At 48.5% G+C, this 18,425-nt stretch overlaps 7 protein-coding genes across 7 annotated transcripts; 4 read left to right on the top strand and 3 right to left on the bottom strand.

The window, feature by feature from the left end:
• Window positions 1-28: 28 nt before the first annotated feature.
• On the bottom strand, window positions 29-2,096 carry BJ212DRAFT_1335827 (protein phosphatase methylesterase). The gene is made up of 9 exons (XM_041334923.1): window positions 1,885-2,096; window positions 1,549-1,820; window positions 1,387-1,502; window positions 1,229-1,334; window positions 1,081-1,171; window positions 866-1,026; window positions 651-817; window positions 218-596; window positions 29-150 (listed from the first exon to the last, which is right to left on the bottom strand). The coding sequence occupies exons 1-8, from the start codon at window positions 2,025-2,027 to the stop codon at window positions 495-497; spliced, it is 1,158 nt and encodes a 385-aa protein (XP_041195907.1). The 5' UTR covers window positions 2,028-2,096; the 3' UTR covers window positions 29-150; window positions 218-494.
• Window positions 2,097-2,787, top strand: BJ212DRAFT_1335826 (uncharacterized protein). Its single transcript, XM_041334922.1, has 2 exons — window positions 2,097-2,543; window positions 2,599-2,787. Exon 1 carries the CDS (start codon window positions 2,150-2,152, stop codon window positions 2,537-2,539), a length of 390 nt encoding a protein of 129 aa, XP_041195906.1. The 5' UTR covers window positions 2,097-2,149; the 3' UTR covers window positions 2,540-2,543; window positions 2,599-2,787.
• Window positions 2,788-3,757: 970 nt separating this feature from the next.
• BJ212DRAFT_963491 (uncharacterized protein) lies at window positions 3,758-5,560 on the top strand. The gene is made up of 6 exons (XM_041344465.1): window positions 3,758-4,082; window positions 4,141-4,357; window positions 4,427-4,609; window positions 4,670-4,810; window positions 4,876-5,087; window positions 5,139-5,560. The coding sequence occupies exons 2-6, from the start codon at window positions 4,148-4,150 to the stop codon at window positions 5,212-5,214; spliced, it is 822 nt and encodes a 273-aa protein (XP_041195905.1). The 5' UTR covers window positions 3,758-4,082; window positions 4,141-4,147; the 3' UTR covers window positions 5,215-5,560.
• A 1,442-nt stretch (window positions 5,561-7,002) lies between these two features.
• Window positions 7,003-8,433, top strand: BJ212DRAFT_963435 (uncharacterized protein). Its single transcript, XM_041344464.1, has 3 exons — window positions 7,003-7,250; window positions 7,317-7,548; window positions 7,611-8,433. Exons 2-3 carry the CDS (start codon window positions 7,472-7,474, stop codon window positions 8,248-8,250), a joined length of 717 nt encoding a protein of 238 aa, XP_041195904.1. The 5' UTR covers window positions 7,003-7,250; window positions 7,317-7,471; the 3' UTR covers window positions 8,251-8,433.
• Window positions 8,434-8,725: 292 nt separating this feature from the next.
• On the top strand, window positions 8,726-9,492 carry BJ212DRAFT_963401 (uncharacterized protein). Its single transcript, XM_041344463.1, has one exon. The coding sequence runs from the start codon at window positions 8,818-8,820 to the stop codon at window positions 9,442-9,444; it is 627 nt and encodes a 208-aa protein (XP_041195903.1). The 5' UTR covers window positions 8,726-8,817; the 3' UTR covers window positions 9,445-9,492.
• Window positions 9,493-11,423: 1,931 nt separating this feature from the next.
• On the bottom strand, window positions 11,424-14,458 carry BJ212DRAFT_1335782 (uncharacterized protein). The gene is made up of 6 exons (XM_041334921.1): window positions 14,186-14,458; window positions 14,015-14,069; window positions 13,783-13,959; window positions 13,214-13,569; window positions 12,389-13,153; window positions 11,424-12,325 (listed from the first exon to the last, which is right to left on the bottom strand). Exons 1-6 carry the CDS (start codon window positions 14,262-14,264, stop codon window positions 11,850-11,852), a joined length of 1,908 nt encoding a protein of 635 aa, XP_041195902.1. The 5' UTR covers window positions 14,265-14,458; the 3' UTR covers window positions 11,424-11,849.
• A 208-nt stretch (window positions 14,459-14,666) lies between these two features.
• BJ212DRAFT_1445407 (uricase) lies at window positions 14,667-17,832 on the bottom strand (the record flags this gene model as incomplete). The annotated part of the gene is made up of 10 exons (XM_041338111.1): window positions 14,667-14,700; window positions 15,247-15,425; window positions 15,487-15,631; window positions 15,679-15,760; window positions 15,819-15,885; window positions 16,110-16,321; window positions 16,385-16,402; window positions 16,458-16,501; window positions 16,560-16,683; window positions 17,826-17,832. 10 exons carry the CDS (start codon window positions 17,830-17,832, stop codon window positions 14,667-14,669), a joined length of 912 nt encoding a protein of 303 aa, XP_041195901.1.
• Between the last annotated feature and the right edge of the window lie 593 nt (window positions 17,833-18,425).

Here is an 18,425-nt window from a genome sequence, read left to right as displayed (position 1 = left end):
GAGACATAAGACATTGAGGACGATATGTATCATGACCAACATGCCATATATGCTGTAGCACATCACATGTGCGTGTTGAGAATGATCCCCCACTTGCATTTGATGGTGGCAACGGCGGACTGGTGGGGGTAAGCCTCACCAGGGCAGACTCTGAGGTGCAGGGGTATGGGCCCCCTTAGATTAGATTGTAATGTCCCATATAGAAAAGTCTACTGACTCTGCCCTTTATGGAGAAGAAACTTGGACAAAAATATGACACAGACCGGTCCAGTAACAGACGTCATGGATCAAGCTGTCGTCAGGAGTCGGGCGGTTTAAAATTTGAACTACTGTGTAATAACCTCCAGGACCAGTGACCAATTTATCATACTTCAAAGTTCATACTATTCGTGTCTCGGACCGAGACTGTGATTCGAGTTGTTGCGCGCAACGACCTTGGAGCAAACTATGAGAAAAAGCGCACAATCATATATACATCGACATATCTAACTCCTCTAAACCTCCCCGACCGTCTTGATAATATTACCTCGAACCACAATGCGTTCATTGCGCCTCCAGAAATCTGCCAGAATTTCCGCTAGCTTCGTCGGATTGTCCTAATTTCACGTCAGCATAGACGAGTAAGCGTCTATCACAAGCAACTGACGAACCTCGTGCACGAGATGTCCCACACCCGAACCAGCCATGACTTCGAGCCAGAATTTGCCCTGCATTTGACCGACCATAAGTGTCGTATCAAGGCGCTCTGCACCTGCTAATACTAAGAGCCGTGCGGAGCGGAGCCCGAGGAATAAAGATGAAAGCGACGGGAACCAGCCTGAAAGAAAAATCGGTATGCAAGTCAAAGGAATAAGTATAGGCTTACTATCCCAGTATGGCGCCGTCGACCGGAGTGGTGTACGCCACTTGTATTTGAATCCAATATTTGCGCGCGTGCTGGGCGTAAGAGGAGAATCTGCAGGAACAATGATAGATGGGATTGAAACACGAGCAGAAACGGGGTTATGGATAAGGCCCGTATTGACGCTGTATGAGCAAGTATGAATATAGCATTTATGAAAGGTGACACGAAACACGAACTGCCACTCGATTGCTTCCTCAACGCTATCGAAACCCTCGGGTCGAGAATTGAGAATCGCGTGCATGTGAGGCAGCGCTTCTACTGCTGTACCTATTGGTGATAGGTCAAACTCGTGCAAATTACAGAATTTGATGTAATAATAGGTACCTTCTACTACATCCAAAACGGCCACTCCTGCGATATTAAATTTGTGTTGTTGAAGTATGGGACAAGCGCGAACGCAGACAGATCCTCCCATGCTGTGTCCAACAAGCTACTCAGGGTGTCATCAATCCAATATGCGTAAAAGGGAGAATGAAGTTCACCATTAAATTTGGAGCTGCTGCTACATCAGGATAAACCGTTTGTAGCAGAGCACAGAAATCCTCAACAAGGACATTGATAGATAGGTCTTCATCAGACTGAGATGATGTTGTCTTTCCTGGAACACGATGAGTATTTCGCATTCCCCTGAAGCGAATGCATACCATGTCTCCTGGCATCAAAGGCCAGGACACCGACATTGTCCCTCATGACCTCACTTATCTCTTTAGCGAGACATGCAAAGCTTGTACCTGCATATCCTGCACCGTGGTGGAATACAATAACACCCCCGCCGTCGTACTTCGGAGGAGTGTAATATACCCGAACGTCAAGGGCTCGGGTAGGGAGCGATATCTGCAATGCCTGAGAAAAGTATGAAGCAGGACTTAATGGATTGAATTCAGGATTTGGTGACTTTGGCTTTCGGGTAGACGTGCTTGGCCGTGGTCCATATAACAATGAGTAAGAAAGGATTGGACTCTGGATGGAAGGTGACCTACAGTGGAGGTGGCCCCATGCCAGTCGAGAGTTCGCCGATTCCATCAGCAATCTCAGATTGTTCATCATCATCCTCATCGTTTGGTGGTAGCTGCGGTAACTTTGCTATTCGGGCACTGATTGCAGAACGATATAGCGAGCTCATCTCGACAATCGTGAATCAGGAGTTCGAACGCGTCCAAATTCGGACCATGCAACACGGGTTGATTAGTAAGCGAACATTGTCCAGCAAATTGACCTTTGCCGCATCCACCATTTGCAAGGATTATGGCGTCGTTGTTCCGTATAACACCGAACAACATATTCACGCCCTCGTCACGGTCATTCGCGACAGCAGCACAAAAACAAGTAGCATCCAAATCAGAATTAAATACCCACTTCAAAATCACTCTCCGCCGCTCCGCCATTGCACTAGGCGAACGGAAGAAGGAAACCTTGGTAGCACTCGGTCTACATAGACGCATGCAAACTGTGTATCATGTGCACACCCCAGAAGCTGCAGGAAAAATTCTTAAAGTGAAGGAATTGGTCGAGGTTGAGAATGTACCAGCAAAGGCTGTACGCTCTCAGTCAGAGCAGAGGAAGGAGAGGAAGGCATCGAGAGGGTACCAGGTGCAAGGCACAAAGCTGGGAGGACTTGCATGGGAAACTCCATGACCAGGTCCGTTTATCTCGTGTTCTTTCGTTTCTGCACTCATTCACTCTCCAAACCAAAGACCACATCATCCCATTGGCTAGAGTCCTTTCCCATTATCTTGTCTATTACTGTCTTTCCCTTAGTTGTATGCCTGCCCCCTATCGTTATTTGAAGATTTGATACCCTTTTCAGGCGGTGTCTGCTTTCACTCTCTGCCATCATGTCGTCTTTGATCCACCACCATCGGAACAATAAAATTCATGATGCGGCTGTTATCTTTCGAAGAAGATGCCTCGTGGCTCCGTCGTAAGTCCCGACCATTTTTTTTGTTACTTGGTGTCTGTGCCTTATCCACACCGCTTTGACCAGATAAACGTGTCTGTGACTACCTGATTGATATTGACATACAGCTCAAGCATTGCAAGTTATAAATGCCGTTCCTGCTGTGCCAGCTCCTCACAGAAGTCAATTGTTCCTATCACACGCAGATGCTCTTGGAGCTATCCATGAGGCACATCCCCTGGATCCCGTCATCACGCTCACGTTAGAATGGTGAATGTCCTCAGGTAGCAAGCCATGGTGTCGTTGCCACACGGGTATACTGCGTTCCACTGCATTCTCTTCGAGATCGACCTCAACATGTCCCACTGTCCGATATTCCAACTTGCACTTAGGCATAACGCTGTAATACAGGTGGTAAGCTATTTATCAGGGAGTAGTATAATTCTTTCATATCGTTTGGACGAGCCCGTACACATTGATATTCTACATTTTATCTTGCTCACTCTATTTAGCGATTTGTTAGCAGAAATGTATCTCCGTGAGCATCCGCGGGCAGTTCGCCAAGGATTGGCTTTGGATCATCGGCTAAGCGCATCAACGAAATATAAACTGCATACTCTCTAGGATTTGGATTCCCGCCTCTAAGCTTCAAGATCTTCAAACGCATTTACTTCCACCCCTAAGCTTGGGCAAAGTGGTCAGCCAAACTCCAGCTTTCTAATAACAAAGGTCATTGCAATAATATAGAACGCGTATGGATGTGATAGGTGTATAAGTTGGGTACAAGCGGACAGTAGCGTCGTGGTACTATATAGCTAACCTATTGGGACATTAGCAAGTGACGTAGGGCTAGGTATCATGAATTAGCGATTCAATTGATGCGGCTATCCAAGGCTATCCTCCACTATCGCATCTTTCTAAGGATACCGATGAGTCTCACGATCGTGGTCGCTGTGCTTGCAGCCACACATTCCTACTGAGTTAAAATTTCACCGTCCATGGGGTTGGTTGGAGTTATTCTCATCGAGAAATGTGGAGGGACTTGTTATAGCACCATAACGGTACCGAGCGCGTCTGCACCGGTACAGGCAGAAGAGGCCGGACGGTCATTCCTTACCGGGTCAAGAAATATCATAGCCAAGTTAACCTGCACGACACCATCTGATTCCTGTGCAGTCGGCCTCGTGCCATCCTGCGGGAACAACAATTGCAAAATATAACTCGCTCAATTTCGAACAGCTTGTGGTTCTGTCTATCTCCACCCTCGTCCAACCCTACCAGGTCCGTGAGTCTTCCGAGTAAAGTTCTCGAAAGCGCCATCTTGCTCACGAGCACTTAGCTTTTCCATGCAGGGAGGATTCCTAACTGAAGATGGCCTGGAGAAGTACTTCGCGTCTGGGGAGTATCCATGGACAAGTCTCGTAGCACCGTCTTCCTTCAGTTACGATTGGCAGCAGCCCCACTCTACCACATTCGGTGTGGGAGGGCCATCTCTCACAAGCGGATGCTCCAGTGGATCTCCCACGCATGACCAATGGGTCTACCGGATACCCGAGGCATGTACTCACAAAGCATGATCCAGCATTCGAGAGGCTCACCATGGCCGCGCCTGATCGTACCTCTAGATTCAGCAACTACCATCAGGATCCGGACCGATTCCTTCATGTTGCACCACAATTCTTGGCCCAGATTCGATGTCAGAAGCAAACTTATGGACGCGGATGGTAACACGCCCATCATTGAAGCGCTCTCGGCGGCTCATGAACTACAACGTGCAGCAAGATGTTCTTAACGTCGTGCGGATTGATGTGAGCGCTAGACTCGCGTTCTGTCCTCACTGGCAGGTTGCCTCATATATTACATCGTAGGATTCATTGAGTGCAGAGAGCGTGACGGTGGTGGAGATGCCGAATTCTGTGTTGAAGCCAGTATCATACTCCGGGAATAAACCGCCAAAGGTAACAATAGACGCCTGTGATGAAAAATCAATAAAGTCTGTCCAATCTGATGTGAGTACTATCCCAGTCTGTCTTCTCGATCTCTCCATGAGTTTCACGATATCTCTGCATATTAGTCTGCGCATTCCATAGGATGGGCCACCGAAACGAAATGCGAGGGGAAGGCCCGGGATAAAGGGATCGAGAAGCAAGCATCCTCCAATACTTGTTGCCTACCAAAGCTACGCCTGAACAAAGCATGGAATCGGCTGCGCCGTTGGACGACTACTGCACTCAGGGACATGAAGAGTCGAACTGCGCGTTTATCATTAGCTACTCGACCGATAAGGTGAGTGAACCAACACGCTGCGCTACAGTGGATTAAATCTTATGCTCTCAGTTTGGCCGGTTGCTCGGATCAACATGACATCTGGAGATACCCTCAAGGAAACGACGATACAGGACAAACGAATTGACCGATGTAACTGGATCACGACATAACGAACGCTCTCCATATCAGCCCCCGTGGACATTTTACATTTTGGGGGGAATGAACTCTTACTCTCATGTTAATCACAGACAAATGTATGCTAATGGATTTAGTAGCGATATAAGACTGTAGCTATACTCGTGGGTGTGCCAGACTAGAGTAACGTATGTCATCATCTCAGTATACGACGAAACAGTCCCTATAGCAGCTGGAATGGCAGTAACGGCCCACTCTGCGGAGACGACATAGCACAGAGTTGTGATGGTTCACTATGGAAGTTTTCCTTCATATATAACTCTGAAGAGTTCCGTGTCTATTTGGGGCAGCACTAGGACACATTATAGTGCTCACTGGGCTAGGTCTCCTAAAAAAACCGCTGGCACTATTACACGAGGGAGCACCATAGACTCCACTCTATTATGAATGTATGGTAAAGGACGACTGAACTTGTTGTGCATGTGTCCTTCAAGGACCTGCTAAAGACACGTGCAAGCAAGTAAAAGTATGTTGTTCAGAACTTTTCCGGGTTCAGTCTCAGGAATGTCAATATTTGGTAGTACTTGCATGGTGCAATTTAGTCTGCGAGTTTCACGGTACTGAAAGCACTGGGCGTTTGATCCCGCGGAAGCAATTCGCGTCGTGTGCTTACTGAGCTTGGGCGCTTGAGTGACGTCCCACCTTGGCTCAGGCGTTCTCGAACAATCTGACACTGACGCTTCGTTGAGGTCCATAGCGAAGTTCATTGCTCTCTCTTGTATTTCCTTCTCCTTTAACCCCGCCTGCCGGTCAACTTGGACCGTAATAAACTGGGAACAATTTCCAATGCGACTTGCGGGATATGCGAGTTGCCACGGCTCGCTATAAGGTCACTCTCTAAGGACACTGCGACTGCTGCGCTATTTGCCACGACATTCCAGACTTGAATCAAACAACTTGCTTTAGTCTGAACGAGGGATTCTACTAGTTTCAAAATGGCTTCCAAACATAGCCCGAACTAATGGAAATTACTCATAGCGGCAAGGTAAGACACGTGAAAAGCGAAGATGACGGGGAACCGTCGAGGGTATGAGTGCAGAAATTTCCATTAGACTGACTTCTGACATGGTAAATTTAGCAAATGCAGTACGAGTCCCGAGAGCGCCAGACGGATCAAGAGAGCGTCGATTTACGCGTGACTCTGCCACCGAGGACACGTCACCTCGAGGAATAGGGTTCGTGCACCACTGTGTCGCAAACCCAGCATCAAGGATATAGTGAAATATTTCTACATCAAAGCCTATTGTGGTGATGAATGCCCTGTCATTTCGTGCATGGTAGAGTGTTTGCCATGGAGTAGCAATGTATGGACTTGATAGCAGGTCACTTTGCACCAGATATGTGTGATTTAGACGTCTGCATTCGGTGCGTTTTTATCGGGCTTCGTCAGCTGAGCGCGTGCAATCATTAAGCCTCCCAACACAGCAACTCGTAGGAGCAATTCTATGTCGTGGTATGCTTCGTCCTCCAAAATATCGTGCTGGATTTGTAATCCATCCATGTGTATAGTGCTCAACGCCCGTCTCGTGTTTCAAACGAGTCGTGGTTGAAGACATGTTCCTCTTCCAAATTTCAGACTTAAGCCGATACTCTGCTGATAAGGTTTAGACAGAAATCTAGGGCTCCAAATCCTACGGAAAGTCAACCAGTGTCGCAGCACCCTATTTCCATATACGGAGCGTGCTGCGGTGTACTGCGGTGATTTGGACGCTGTCAACGACGAATGAGGGAAAAGATACAGCAAGTGTAGTTCATTCTTCGTTACTACTGGGAACAATACTTCTCCGTCCGCAGGTGAGCGGATTTCTTCAGGTTACTAGTAAACTCAAACTACCACCGCCACAAAGCGTGCGTCACACTAAACACTCGTGCAATGCACAAGTGCAGGCCACTGTAAAAGAAGGAATGGTTGCCTTCCTTATGTGTCGTGGGATGTTTGAAGGCTGGAGCTGATTAAACACCATCACTGGCGGGCGCTTGGGACCCGTACGTGAACCTTCTTACAGATGGTTCCACAGATGCTGACTATGCCCTCCACCCGATGTGGACTAGTATGCATCAAGGGGCAATACTAGTTGCTATACCAGTGTTCACGGGCACGCTAACTAAGCTCAGATGCACTCGACGCTTACGAATGAAGCTCAGCCTTTAAAAAGAGTTTCAAGGTTGACGGCAGCACTTCCAACCCCACGTCTCAATACTCCACGATGCTGCCACTTGTCCTGTATGACATCCTCTCTGAGCTACCAGGCAATAACTTTTCACCCAACCCCGCAAAGCCGAGGTCAGTAGTTCGTGTTCTACATGCCACACTTTGTTATCTGACCGGAATCTGCTGCACCTCAGATTCGTTTTGAGCTACAAGGATCTTCCATTCGTGACCCTCTGGGTCGAATACTCAGACATCTCCATCGCTATGAAGTCCATCGGTGCAAAGCCAAGCAAACGCCGAGACGGCTCGGATGTCTATACTGCGCCCGTCCTCAGCGACCCCAACACCGGTGCTCTCATCAGTGACTCCCTCGAAATCGCCTCCTATCTCGAAAAGACATACCCCGAAAAGCCCATCTTCCCCAATAACTCAGAACCCCTGATACGCGCGTTCGACTCGGCCCACTTCGGCCTCATTCGACCTGCTCTGAAGACTTTGTTTGCACGAACTGCAGAAATATTGAGTCCCGCCAGTGCCAAGTTCTTCATTGGAGTTCGTTCGATGGACATTCCGCTGCCTTGGGATGGGAAGTACGATGAAGACTGGGACCTACTAGAGAAGGGGTACAATACTTTGTACGAATTGTACCAGAAGACTGACGGGAAGTGGATCATGGGTGACACTTTTTCGTATGAAGACATCGTTATTGCTTGTTGTTTGTTGTGGTTCAAGCGAATTCTGAAGGAGGATGAGTGGGTCAGGATCAGTTCTTGGAATGGAGGGAAATGGGCCCAAGTCCTTGCAGATGTTGAGAAGGAGTGTAAATTGGCGTAGAAGACTGCGTACAATATAGCATTTGTTTTAGAGACAGTTGAAACAAAGACAAATTCTTTGAACAGGTCAACCCGAGGCACCATCGTAGTCACAAAGTGTGTACCACACGACAATGGCGATGCCTGGCTTAGGTCAACGTCGTGTGGGCCCAAGCCCCCTCTAGGCTGAGCCTAAGCTGGCCCATCGGACCCATTTGTCGAAATCGACACCAAAATTGCAGCAGCGCCGGTACTGAAGTAGTCCCAACTTGAAAGAAATAGGACAATAGAAATGACAGGGCCCACGGCTCGTGTATATGTATTTCCATCATACTTCATGTTTCTTGTACTTTGTGTTTCTTTGTACTAAAAACGATATCAATCATCGAGCTCATGCATGTTTGATTCCGTCAATAGCTCGGATGTTCCTGAGCTTTGTCGCCCTCTCTGCGGTGGCCTGCACATGGTTTGCCTCGCAAAGTAATAGCGCAGGTGACACAATCCTAGTCGAATATAAACTAGTAGGAGTGGATGACTGACACAGGCGAGACCTCTGCTAAAAGCTTCCAGAATTGGAAACCAAGGGTGGATGAAGTGGGGCGGGGCTGCCAGTAGGAACAGTGGCGGGTGCCTTGACCACGGGGAGCCTGCGGTGGGAATATCGGGGTGGTCAATGACGGCTACAGTTAAAACGAGTAGGGATTGTTCATGGCCGGACCACGAGAGGGGAAGAGTACATCGCTCGCTAGCAGAGGAAAGGGTAGAAACAGGTAAGGCAATGCTGGGAATATGGAGTGGAGAGCAGGTAGCAAGTGTTTCTTGCCTCGTCTTGGACCTAGAGAGGCTGAGGCTAAGGTCGACATGGATGCCAGAAAATTTGGGGAGCGACAGAGAATGTTGTAGAAGAATATGTAAACCAAAGAGAACACACGCAAGGACAAAGAAACTGTTGATATCGGCCTGCCTCGACAGCAGATACCGAAGACCGCACGGATCACGGGTCGCGCTCGTTCCTCACCTAGGACTGGAATTATATCTCAGCAGAGGACTACCCACTTTCTGTTTTATCCACATCCTTCGTCACAGTATGCGGTTTCTTGTGTCAAGTAACCGTATTTGTATACTTGTAAGTCAACTGCTTGCAGAAGTTACAATACTGAGTCCCAACTCTCAGAGCAGTGGATCGGAGCAGAACATACATACCCTTCACATTTGACCACCAAGCCGTCACAACAGCCAGTGTACCAGGGTGGTCTGGCGCCGTGGAGTGCCAGGTCCCGGCTCGTAAGAAGTCGCTGCTGCATGTTGTAGTCAGTCCCCGATAGAAAGAGTCGCCGCCTTCCGTAGAGATTTGACCTTTAATTTCCATTGCAGTCCGTGCCCTGTCCACCAGACACGGCCCCCCATAACAACAAGCATAAGGATATCAGGGGCATCAATGATACGCAGAGTCCTCCGAGATTCGAAGCCACGGAAGCAGTAATAGTTGACTTTCCTTTGAAGAACCATTGGAATCTGGCATTTCTTCGAGGACAAACGCAGTACTAGGCCCGGGATCGTGCATTCGGTATGAGCGTCTCAGTAAGGAACATCGCAGCAGAGATGCAGTCCACCATCCTGTGCTATCACGATCCTGGATGTGTCATATCCAGTTTGATATTTGTGAGTATGTCCGATATCGTCTGCTCCTATTAGATGCAGCGAATCGGAGACTAGCGTCGTCTTGAGCGGCTAACTCGAAGGATGTGACAATGAACTGGATACTAATGTTCCCAGGCTTACCATGTAGTTCGATACCAATCTGCGTCATACCCAATGACAAGATCCGGAACAGGCATCTGAACACCTATCTTTTCCCACGTGCGAAGCCTGGGATTGTTCGAAATGCTTAGTTGGATGATCCGATTCCCGCTACTCGAAGCGCCTCACTGTTGGTGTGAGAGTGTCATATTTTAGGGTACTGGCCCATTGCAGATATATGTTGGGTAGGGCCGCAGTTTTGCAGGGAACAATACTCATAAACTATTTTGGCCAGGGCCGCAGATAGAACTTGATAAAATTATCTGAGCCACTTGAGTGACTACCCAAAGGGAGAAAAACAAGAGCTTACGCACCAACTGCAACAAATAGATGAAGCCCCCCACTAGGACGTATTGCAAGTATTGCAAGTCAGCCATTACGTTGCCAATTTCAGGGGTCTTCGTCGTACCACATCAAATCCTTTGCAGAATCAAATACAAACATAATCCACAATGACGTGTTCCATGCTTAGCGTAGATGCCGGTTCCTACAGTAATTAAGGGTTGCGCAGAAGTACAATGTCATGGCGAACGATCGACTTACGTTTCTCATTTCCGAGTAACACTGACATCGCATCAAGACAACCCCATCATTTGCTTAGTCGGTAAAATGACATTATGTCCCGTCCTCTAATGGCTTCAATCCGATATAGTTATCGTTCATGATGAACGTTAACTAGCATCTCTCGCCCACGTTATCGGCCAGCGAGTTGAAAACGTTTAAAAACAGCGATTCAGCGAAAAGTACGCACTCTGTCGCGCGATGACCAAGATCCGTGCATCGCGGCAGGTTCGATAGTTTTTCCTAGCGCACCATCGACAATATTAATCAGTCTTTGCCGCCCACTAAGTAGAATTATTCACCAGTCCACCACACATGCATACGAGGGTATTGAAAGTGCTGAAATTACCGAGCCTGAGTATCTGCGTGTCGACCGAAAGAGTGGCAGTTGAGCTCGAACGATACCTTGTCCTGGACCGTCATCAACGGCATTGGATGGTCACAGATCTGGGAATTTGAATATTAAACACACTGCCAGGTGAATACATATTGACATACGCCGTAGCCTATCATACTGCCGAGAAACCGCCGGCCCGGGAGGCCAAATGTAGCAGAAGGAGAGCTTGACAAAAAGTACCGTGTTAGTAAGGAGTGAAGTTTGAAGCAGTGGATAATCACTGCTGCAAGAATCATTTATGATGAAGTCGGAACCAGGTGGGCCAGGAAGTTCTGAACAACCGTCTGCCAGGATCTGCTAGGTGGTTCAATTTCACAAGTTTGACAAATGACATGTCTTGCATAGCACTGAAAGCAACCCTTCGTCTTCCCACGGGAGCCCAATGGGAACCCGTCACGACATAGGTTTACACCATTAAAACAGAGTTCTTGGTGCTGTCAACCATGTTCAACTGAAACTCTAGTCCTCGCGATTGTCTCCTAAGCCGCGGCCTTCATTCGAAAGAATTCGATAAGGAAAGATCTCCAAGCTCCAGCGCGACGAAATGTGCGCTGGCAAGACATATATCGAATTCGATTCGTTCAATTACAAAGGACAAGCTTTATTTTGTGACATACTATGCCAGTGGCAGCGTATGCTATAACCAGTACTACTCGCGTGTGTGTATAGGTGCCGTACACCGTAGTATACATGAGAATAAGGTATCCAAATCGCAACACAGAAGCCAAAGAAAAGTAAGCGACAGCACCCGAAGAAGAAATAACTATGTCCAATGAATAGCCTTAGGTATTGGTGGAAGAACGTACGGTATTTTTCACTACACAGAAGAACGAATACGACGGAAATGAAGGAGGATGGATGCTTTAATGTCGTGGCGCGTTTAAACCATTGCGAGACGAATGTTTATCGCTCGTTTGGCAAGCGCGTCCAGGAAGCGCAGCGATGTGACGCGAACCGTTCACAATGATAGATCCCTTCTCAGCAACTCCGTTCTTTTCGAATTGAGCACGTTTGGCATTGACCGGACCCAGGGTCTGTGAAGGGAGACGCTTGAAAGCAGGCCGGAATATTTCACCCTCCGAGCTTCCCGTGCAGTCAGAGGTGACAGATGACTCCCTTGACCCATCTCTTGACCCGCTTTGAGTGCTTGAACTTCCCATGCTGCTCACGCGAGGTACAGGCAACGAAATGGACACCCCGTTCATAGGCGGCGCAGCTCCCTTCATGGGAGGCAGATGAGGTGACATGAATGCGTGCGAAAGCGACGACGCCGACGAAGAGCTCGAAGGACGGCTGACGTTCAAATCAAAATCGACATTCGACTGCGAATGTGTGGTATCTGTGCGACGATTAGTGCCACGTGCACCTGAAGAAACAGATGCAGGTGGGCTTGCCCTCGTACATCGCCGTTTGGGGAGATTGAGGTTGAGCGATGCATTGCGAGCATTGACAGCAGCTTCATAGCTCCGAAGATCTTCAGGGTTGCCATGGAGCGTCATACGTACTCCCTCTCCGTTACCGTTCGCAATACCAGGAAGGGCTCGTTCTATAGTGGGCGTCTTGGAACTTGGAAGAGAGGACACACGAACTCTTCGGCGTGAAGAGGGTGATTGTGGCATAGCGCCGGGGACTTCTGAGCCGGCGGGATGAGGTCCACTCATAGGCGTGCGTATGAATGCCCTCCACAAAATGTCGCTCTCACGACCCAAACCAGGTGTGGGCAACGCAGAGAGCGACATGCCACGATCTCTGAGCTGCTGCTGTGATAGCGCCTTGGGAGGCATCGGAGTAGCATTCGGCGAATGAGGTCGCATATTCATTGCAGCGTTTGAGAAGAAAGGTACACCATCTGTTGAGAGCCCAGCAAGGACATTTGGGTCGTCAATAGACATGAGTCCAAATGCGGAGGAGAACCCGCCTTCACCGACTCGAGAATGTTGATCGGATTGCTGGTCATGGGATTCAGGCGCAGAGGTAGAGGTCATCGAATCTCTTCGGCGTTGAGGGTCAAGCAGCATTCGCTGGTGAAAGTCCTCTGAGGCGTCCTGAAACATATCCCCTGTCGAGAGAGGGAGATGGGCATTGGACGAAGTAGCGCTAGAAGGGATGGATTGAGAAGCACTACTACCATCACTGTAGTCAACGGAGCTTCGGCGAGGCCGATAGGCTAATCCAATGAAGGACCCGGTGAACATTTCTGAGTTGAAATTATCTGAACCGTCCGCACCATATTGATTTTGTGAGAAAGCTTCATCCAAAGATGCGAATTGGGGTTGACTAGTCTGCGCAACGGTCAACCCCGGATTTGTGCTCTCGCCCCATCCCAGCCAATGGTTGGAAGGTTGATTATGGTCCGTGTAAAGGTCAGGCAAAAGTGCCGATGAACCTTGAGGATTTGCAAGCATGGGAGCTCCGGCATGACGCAAAAGCTCGACTTGAGCCCGATTTCTTCCAGTGATGTCAGAGTCGGAAGAGAGCGACATGGGAAGATGTACAGGGTTTGCTGACGAAGCATACACATGATTGAAGGAAAACGGGGTTGTGTAAAGCGGATCACCCGAAGAAGTATCCATACTGGGTACGCTCACGGGGGGAGGACCAAGGATAAAGTCAGTCCATTGATAGCCGTCCATTTCCGAGAGAAGAAACGGAAGCGGGGCGAGGAAGATGATGGCCAGGGCCACTTGGAGCGGTTTGACGGTGGAATTTGACATAAGTACATCGACTCTTGCGTTGTACACATTTTGCTACGCATAATAAATGTGAGAATGGAATCGTGAGTTCTGGGGCGGGAACGTACAACAAGGGTTGCAACCGTCGCACGGTAAGCTTGATTGAACACATTGGTCACATGCTTGTTTCGAAGTAGTCGCTCGAGAGGTTGAAGTGGAGCCTTTGCGACGACCATTGGTGGCGGTTTGTGGCGGTTTTTCGTTTGCATGACATTTGTTAACGTGTCGCGATAAAAGATCGCTGAGGTAGATTAAGTTAAGCGAGATCGAAAAAACCAATTAGTGGAAGACTTTACCTCCGCGCAAACTGGTCTCCACAATACTGACACTTGTAGGGGCGATCACCTGTGTCTGTTGAGGAGCGAGCCGATGGGTCAGTACAATGAATTGATCACGAAGGAAGGACAGGGGGTCAGTCGTGGCAAAGTGGAGCGAAACTGGTGCTAGAATGGAAAAAAAGTACATACGTGATCGCATGTGACGAGCGACATGCTGTGGACGAGTGAAAGTGGCCTGGCAGACAGGACATTGGTGGTCACCGGCCATTGGTATAGAATCTATTGAATGGTAGAGCAAGATGAAAGTAGAAGAAGTTCAGAGTACCAGTCGTAGACGAGTGGATACTATCCGATGTGACACAATCCTTGTACACATATTTATCCTTACCAAAACACCTGGATCTATATCCTTCGGCGTCGGCCGTGTCTATGATGTCATGCATACCTTATCGGCAGACACTGCTTTCTTACTTAATATCAAATATCTTTACATACTCCCCTAACTGTCATTCACATTCTGGTAAATTCATCCTAGGTATACATCCTCTCGAGTATATTCTTCATCCTCTCTCCATTCAAACAAAATACAATTTCGAAAACTTGAACAAATTCCTGTTCTCGTCGTCAAGACAATGCTGGCAATTTAGCGTGTGACGCCATTTGATGTCATCTATTTGCGACAGATCGTGGCGGAGATCAACCCGCTACAAACACGCACACTGACGTCAGTTCATCAAAACACTCCTACGAAACGTGTCTTTCACCTTGGTGCGGAGACGGGCACGAACACTTCAGCATTCGCCCTATCACCGTAAATTTAATCAGTAATCTCCCCCCAATTCAATCGTCATAGGGCTGTAAACATGAATAGCAGATCGCCGCCAGGTTACTGGTAATAGGCTCCGGAGAAGGCAGGCGTCATGAAAAGGCATTGCATCGAGCGTGATCGCCACCCTCGTTGTCCTGGCCCTGTTCTGCAAAGCACCCGGATCTCCGTGACAAACTTCACACTCGGATAGCAATCTCACGCCCAATACTCTGGATTGCTTCCTCGTCAGTGTGTGCCGGCATCCTTAAGAAGCCAGGGGCTGATGCCAAGTCAGTTGGCGCTCCCCTTAATTAGAAACTCCCGTGTCGCGTCATGAGATATCATCGAATCCGAAGTAGCAACAAGATTAAACAATTGGATCGCGGTTGCGATCATCCACAGGTAAACCCGGTGTCTCCCAAGCGATGTCAAGAAAAAGAACAAAGAAAGCCAATAGGCGCTGAAAGAAAAAAAATGAATGATACTCAACGGTGTAGTATTATCCACCCCGATATACTTCATATCAACCGGGATATAGTGCTTGTTTGGCAGCTTGTACGTGACGGATTCAACGCCCGAGTTTTCCGCGATGACGCGTTGCCCCATCTTAAACAACGTTGCCTTTCATTAAATAGATCCATCAGCAACGTGCACAACACGGGGATAGAAGCCTATGACGCACTTGCACACTAGCGCTGGCATCTAGGGCAAAAATATCAAGCGTCGCATCTCTCGCCCGTGTCGCAACATTAACTGCGTCCCAAACGCTACCGAGTGCGAAGCCCTCTGGGACAGTGAAATCCAGTTTCTTGTCATCGGTGGGAGAGCTGAGCGATAGGGCGCGAAGGTATAATTCAGGTCCACGGAGGTTGACAAAATACGATCGTCCACTTCCGGCAGCGTGGTGTACTCGTCGTGAATGTATCCATAAAACGCAGAACCGCTCGACTTGAGCACTACGATGCGCAGAAATGTGTGAATGCGGGCCCAGGAGGAGTGTAATGACAAGCTCACCCAAAAGATCGGTAATCCCCGAAGTTACTTTAGCTGAGAGCTTGTCCTTGCCAGCAGATGCATCGACCTGAGGGAAAGAAAGGAGCGTTTGATAAGCTCTATATATACGTTTCAGAGATAAAAATGGTGATAGAAGCAGAAGATATAAGTAGGAGGAGTGTCTCGCCCGAGAATTCCCGCAGCTCGGCGGCTGATGGCAAGGGAACGCTCCACCTCAGCGACTACACAGTTTGGCTCCACCCCCAAGTCGGAACTCGGGAAGCATGAACGACGTCAAATTAAAATTCGTACCTCAACCTCGACCGTCTGTCTGTCGTTCCCGTCCCTAACGAACGAATGCGGGTGCGGATGGTCATTTGCACTCAAGGCAATGCGAGACCAACGCAACTTCTCCAAGGTAATGAATACACGGTGTATGTGCGCATACTTGGAAACGATGTGGGTTCCCAGATGCAATGCGAACCGTTCCGGGCTGAGGATGTGGGGTGAGGTCTTGGCAAGATCTAGTCATCGCCAAAGTATCCAACTCGATTAGCTGTTATCTCCTCCATCGCCAATGCACGTACAATATGTGATGTTCTTCACTATATGATACGTCGTGTGATGAGTTTCAGCTGGACCATCATACAAAGTACGTACTAGAGTCGGTTGCGACAACAACGGAGTTGTCTGCAACCGTGTAGCTGCATGTCCGACTATCAGAGACGGTAGGATTCACGATATATCGTACTAATCACTGACCTGGTCTCGATATCGCCTTCCAGGAGTACTGTCACATTGTATTCCACAACTTGGTGAAACTCGCCATCCCGAACAACACGAAAGACGCGAATGAGGTCTTTGCCGTATCTAGCGCTTGTTAGAACTGATTCATACATATTAATCGACAACGGTGCTAGGTTCGCAGTTTCAGTTCAGTTGATGTTCCAACGGAAGTTCGACCTCGTCCGTTTATAGATTAGTATTAAGGGAGACTGTTATAGCGGAATATCACACGCTATGAACAGAACAGATAAGCGAATAGCAGTCTGAGTCAGCGTGATGAGGTTATCATCTTCAAGTTCCACTGATCATGAAGCTGAAGCACAATGTCCTGGATATCTCAGTTACACTGACTACAAAGTGACACGCTGCTTTATTTCCGCATTTCAACCCTTCAGTCCGTCCTCTGAAGCAGCAGTTTTCCTACCGTAGATGGTTCTGCTCGATCTTCCATACTAACGGTGATACTCTGCCATCCCTGTTTGACGTTGACGGAGCGAAACCACAGGCACCTGTTCTCGTGCGAACTGCTCATATTGAGCCTAGGTCATCTGAACAACCCTGTAGTGCTATTCCTTGCAAGCGGCCACCGTCGGAATTGAATCACCTTGGTTTCTTCCCCAAGAACTTCCCGCATTAGTACGACAATCAGAGGCAGATGTTATCAAAGAGAATATCATGGATCAGCGTGCGCAAAGTTGCCCCAGACAGGATTGCAAAGTGCACTTGTATGCTCATGAAACGATGATCATGGAGGCACTCAACTCGAGCATACTTCGGACTATGACAAACATCCCTGTTCCTGAGGTGCGACAAGTCGTCGTGAACGCCTGTTCCAACACATCCGTAGTCATGGAATACATTGACAATGAGACACCGGCCAGCAGCTGGGGCCATCTTGCCCTTATCGCGAAGATTCGCATTGTTTGGACCCTCCGCGGTTATATCGGCCAGCTTCACCGTTTACGGAAGTCTGTTCCAGGTACTCTCAATCGCGTGGCGTGCATAGGACCACTCTTCACCGACTACGATGCAGATCCCTTCGCTTCTTATGACGAGATAACGGAATGGCTTAACCACGAGGTGGATGTGTCTCAGCGGACGAAACGTGCGCCCTTTGATGCTCCTCGTTCCGATAACTCGTGGCCACTGGTCTTCACGCGCCAGGACCTGTGTCCTAGGAGTATTTTATTGGTGCGCGGTGGTGCGGTGTATATGTTGGACTGAGAATGGTCGAGATTTTACCCGCCATGGTTCGAGTATGTCGGCATGCGCTTTGATGAGTATCCTTGTGGGATTCTTTGGTGCCTTGGATCTCGTGTTGCGGTGAGTGATTTTGGCTAGATAGCTATGATGTGATAAAATGCCCCCCCTGTTTCAGTTCTTAAATGAAAGCGCATATAGGAATACCCGGAAACCATTATATGGGCAGTTAAAGTAGGAGTTTTGATGTATTCAGCAGTTTGTTGGCAGCCGAACGTCGAATCCATTGGGGTTTATTTTCTTCCAGCCTCGGCCGAGACACGAATTCAATTGCACCAGTTCAAATCATGTATTTGTTCTGTACTCTTATTCGCGATGGAATCCTAGCTGAGACCAATGAAGCAAACCGGTAGGCGACAATTGAGTTGTACTTCCCCGACGGGACAGTGCCCATTTTTCGCAGATGAGTGCCCCGGACTGACTCATCTAACAGACTGCATCCGACGAATTGCGCGAGATGGGATCGGTGACCATTACACCGGGCTCAAAATCTCGATTTCCTTTGATGAAACTTGACATCAGAAGACTACACTAGGACCGCATGACAGCATAAGCATGTGCTTTGAAGCAGGCGCTGGCTCG

Source organism: Suillus subaureus (assembly GCF_016647635.1).
Source record: "Suillus subaureus strain MN1 chromosome Unknown BJ212scaffold_7, whole genome shotgun sequence".
NCBI lineage: Eukaryota > Fungi > Basidiomycota > Agaricomycetes > Boletales > Suillaceae > Suillus > Suillus subaureus.
This window is presented reverse-complemented; position numbering and strand designations above follow the sequence as displayed.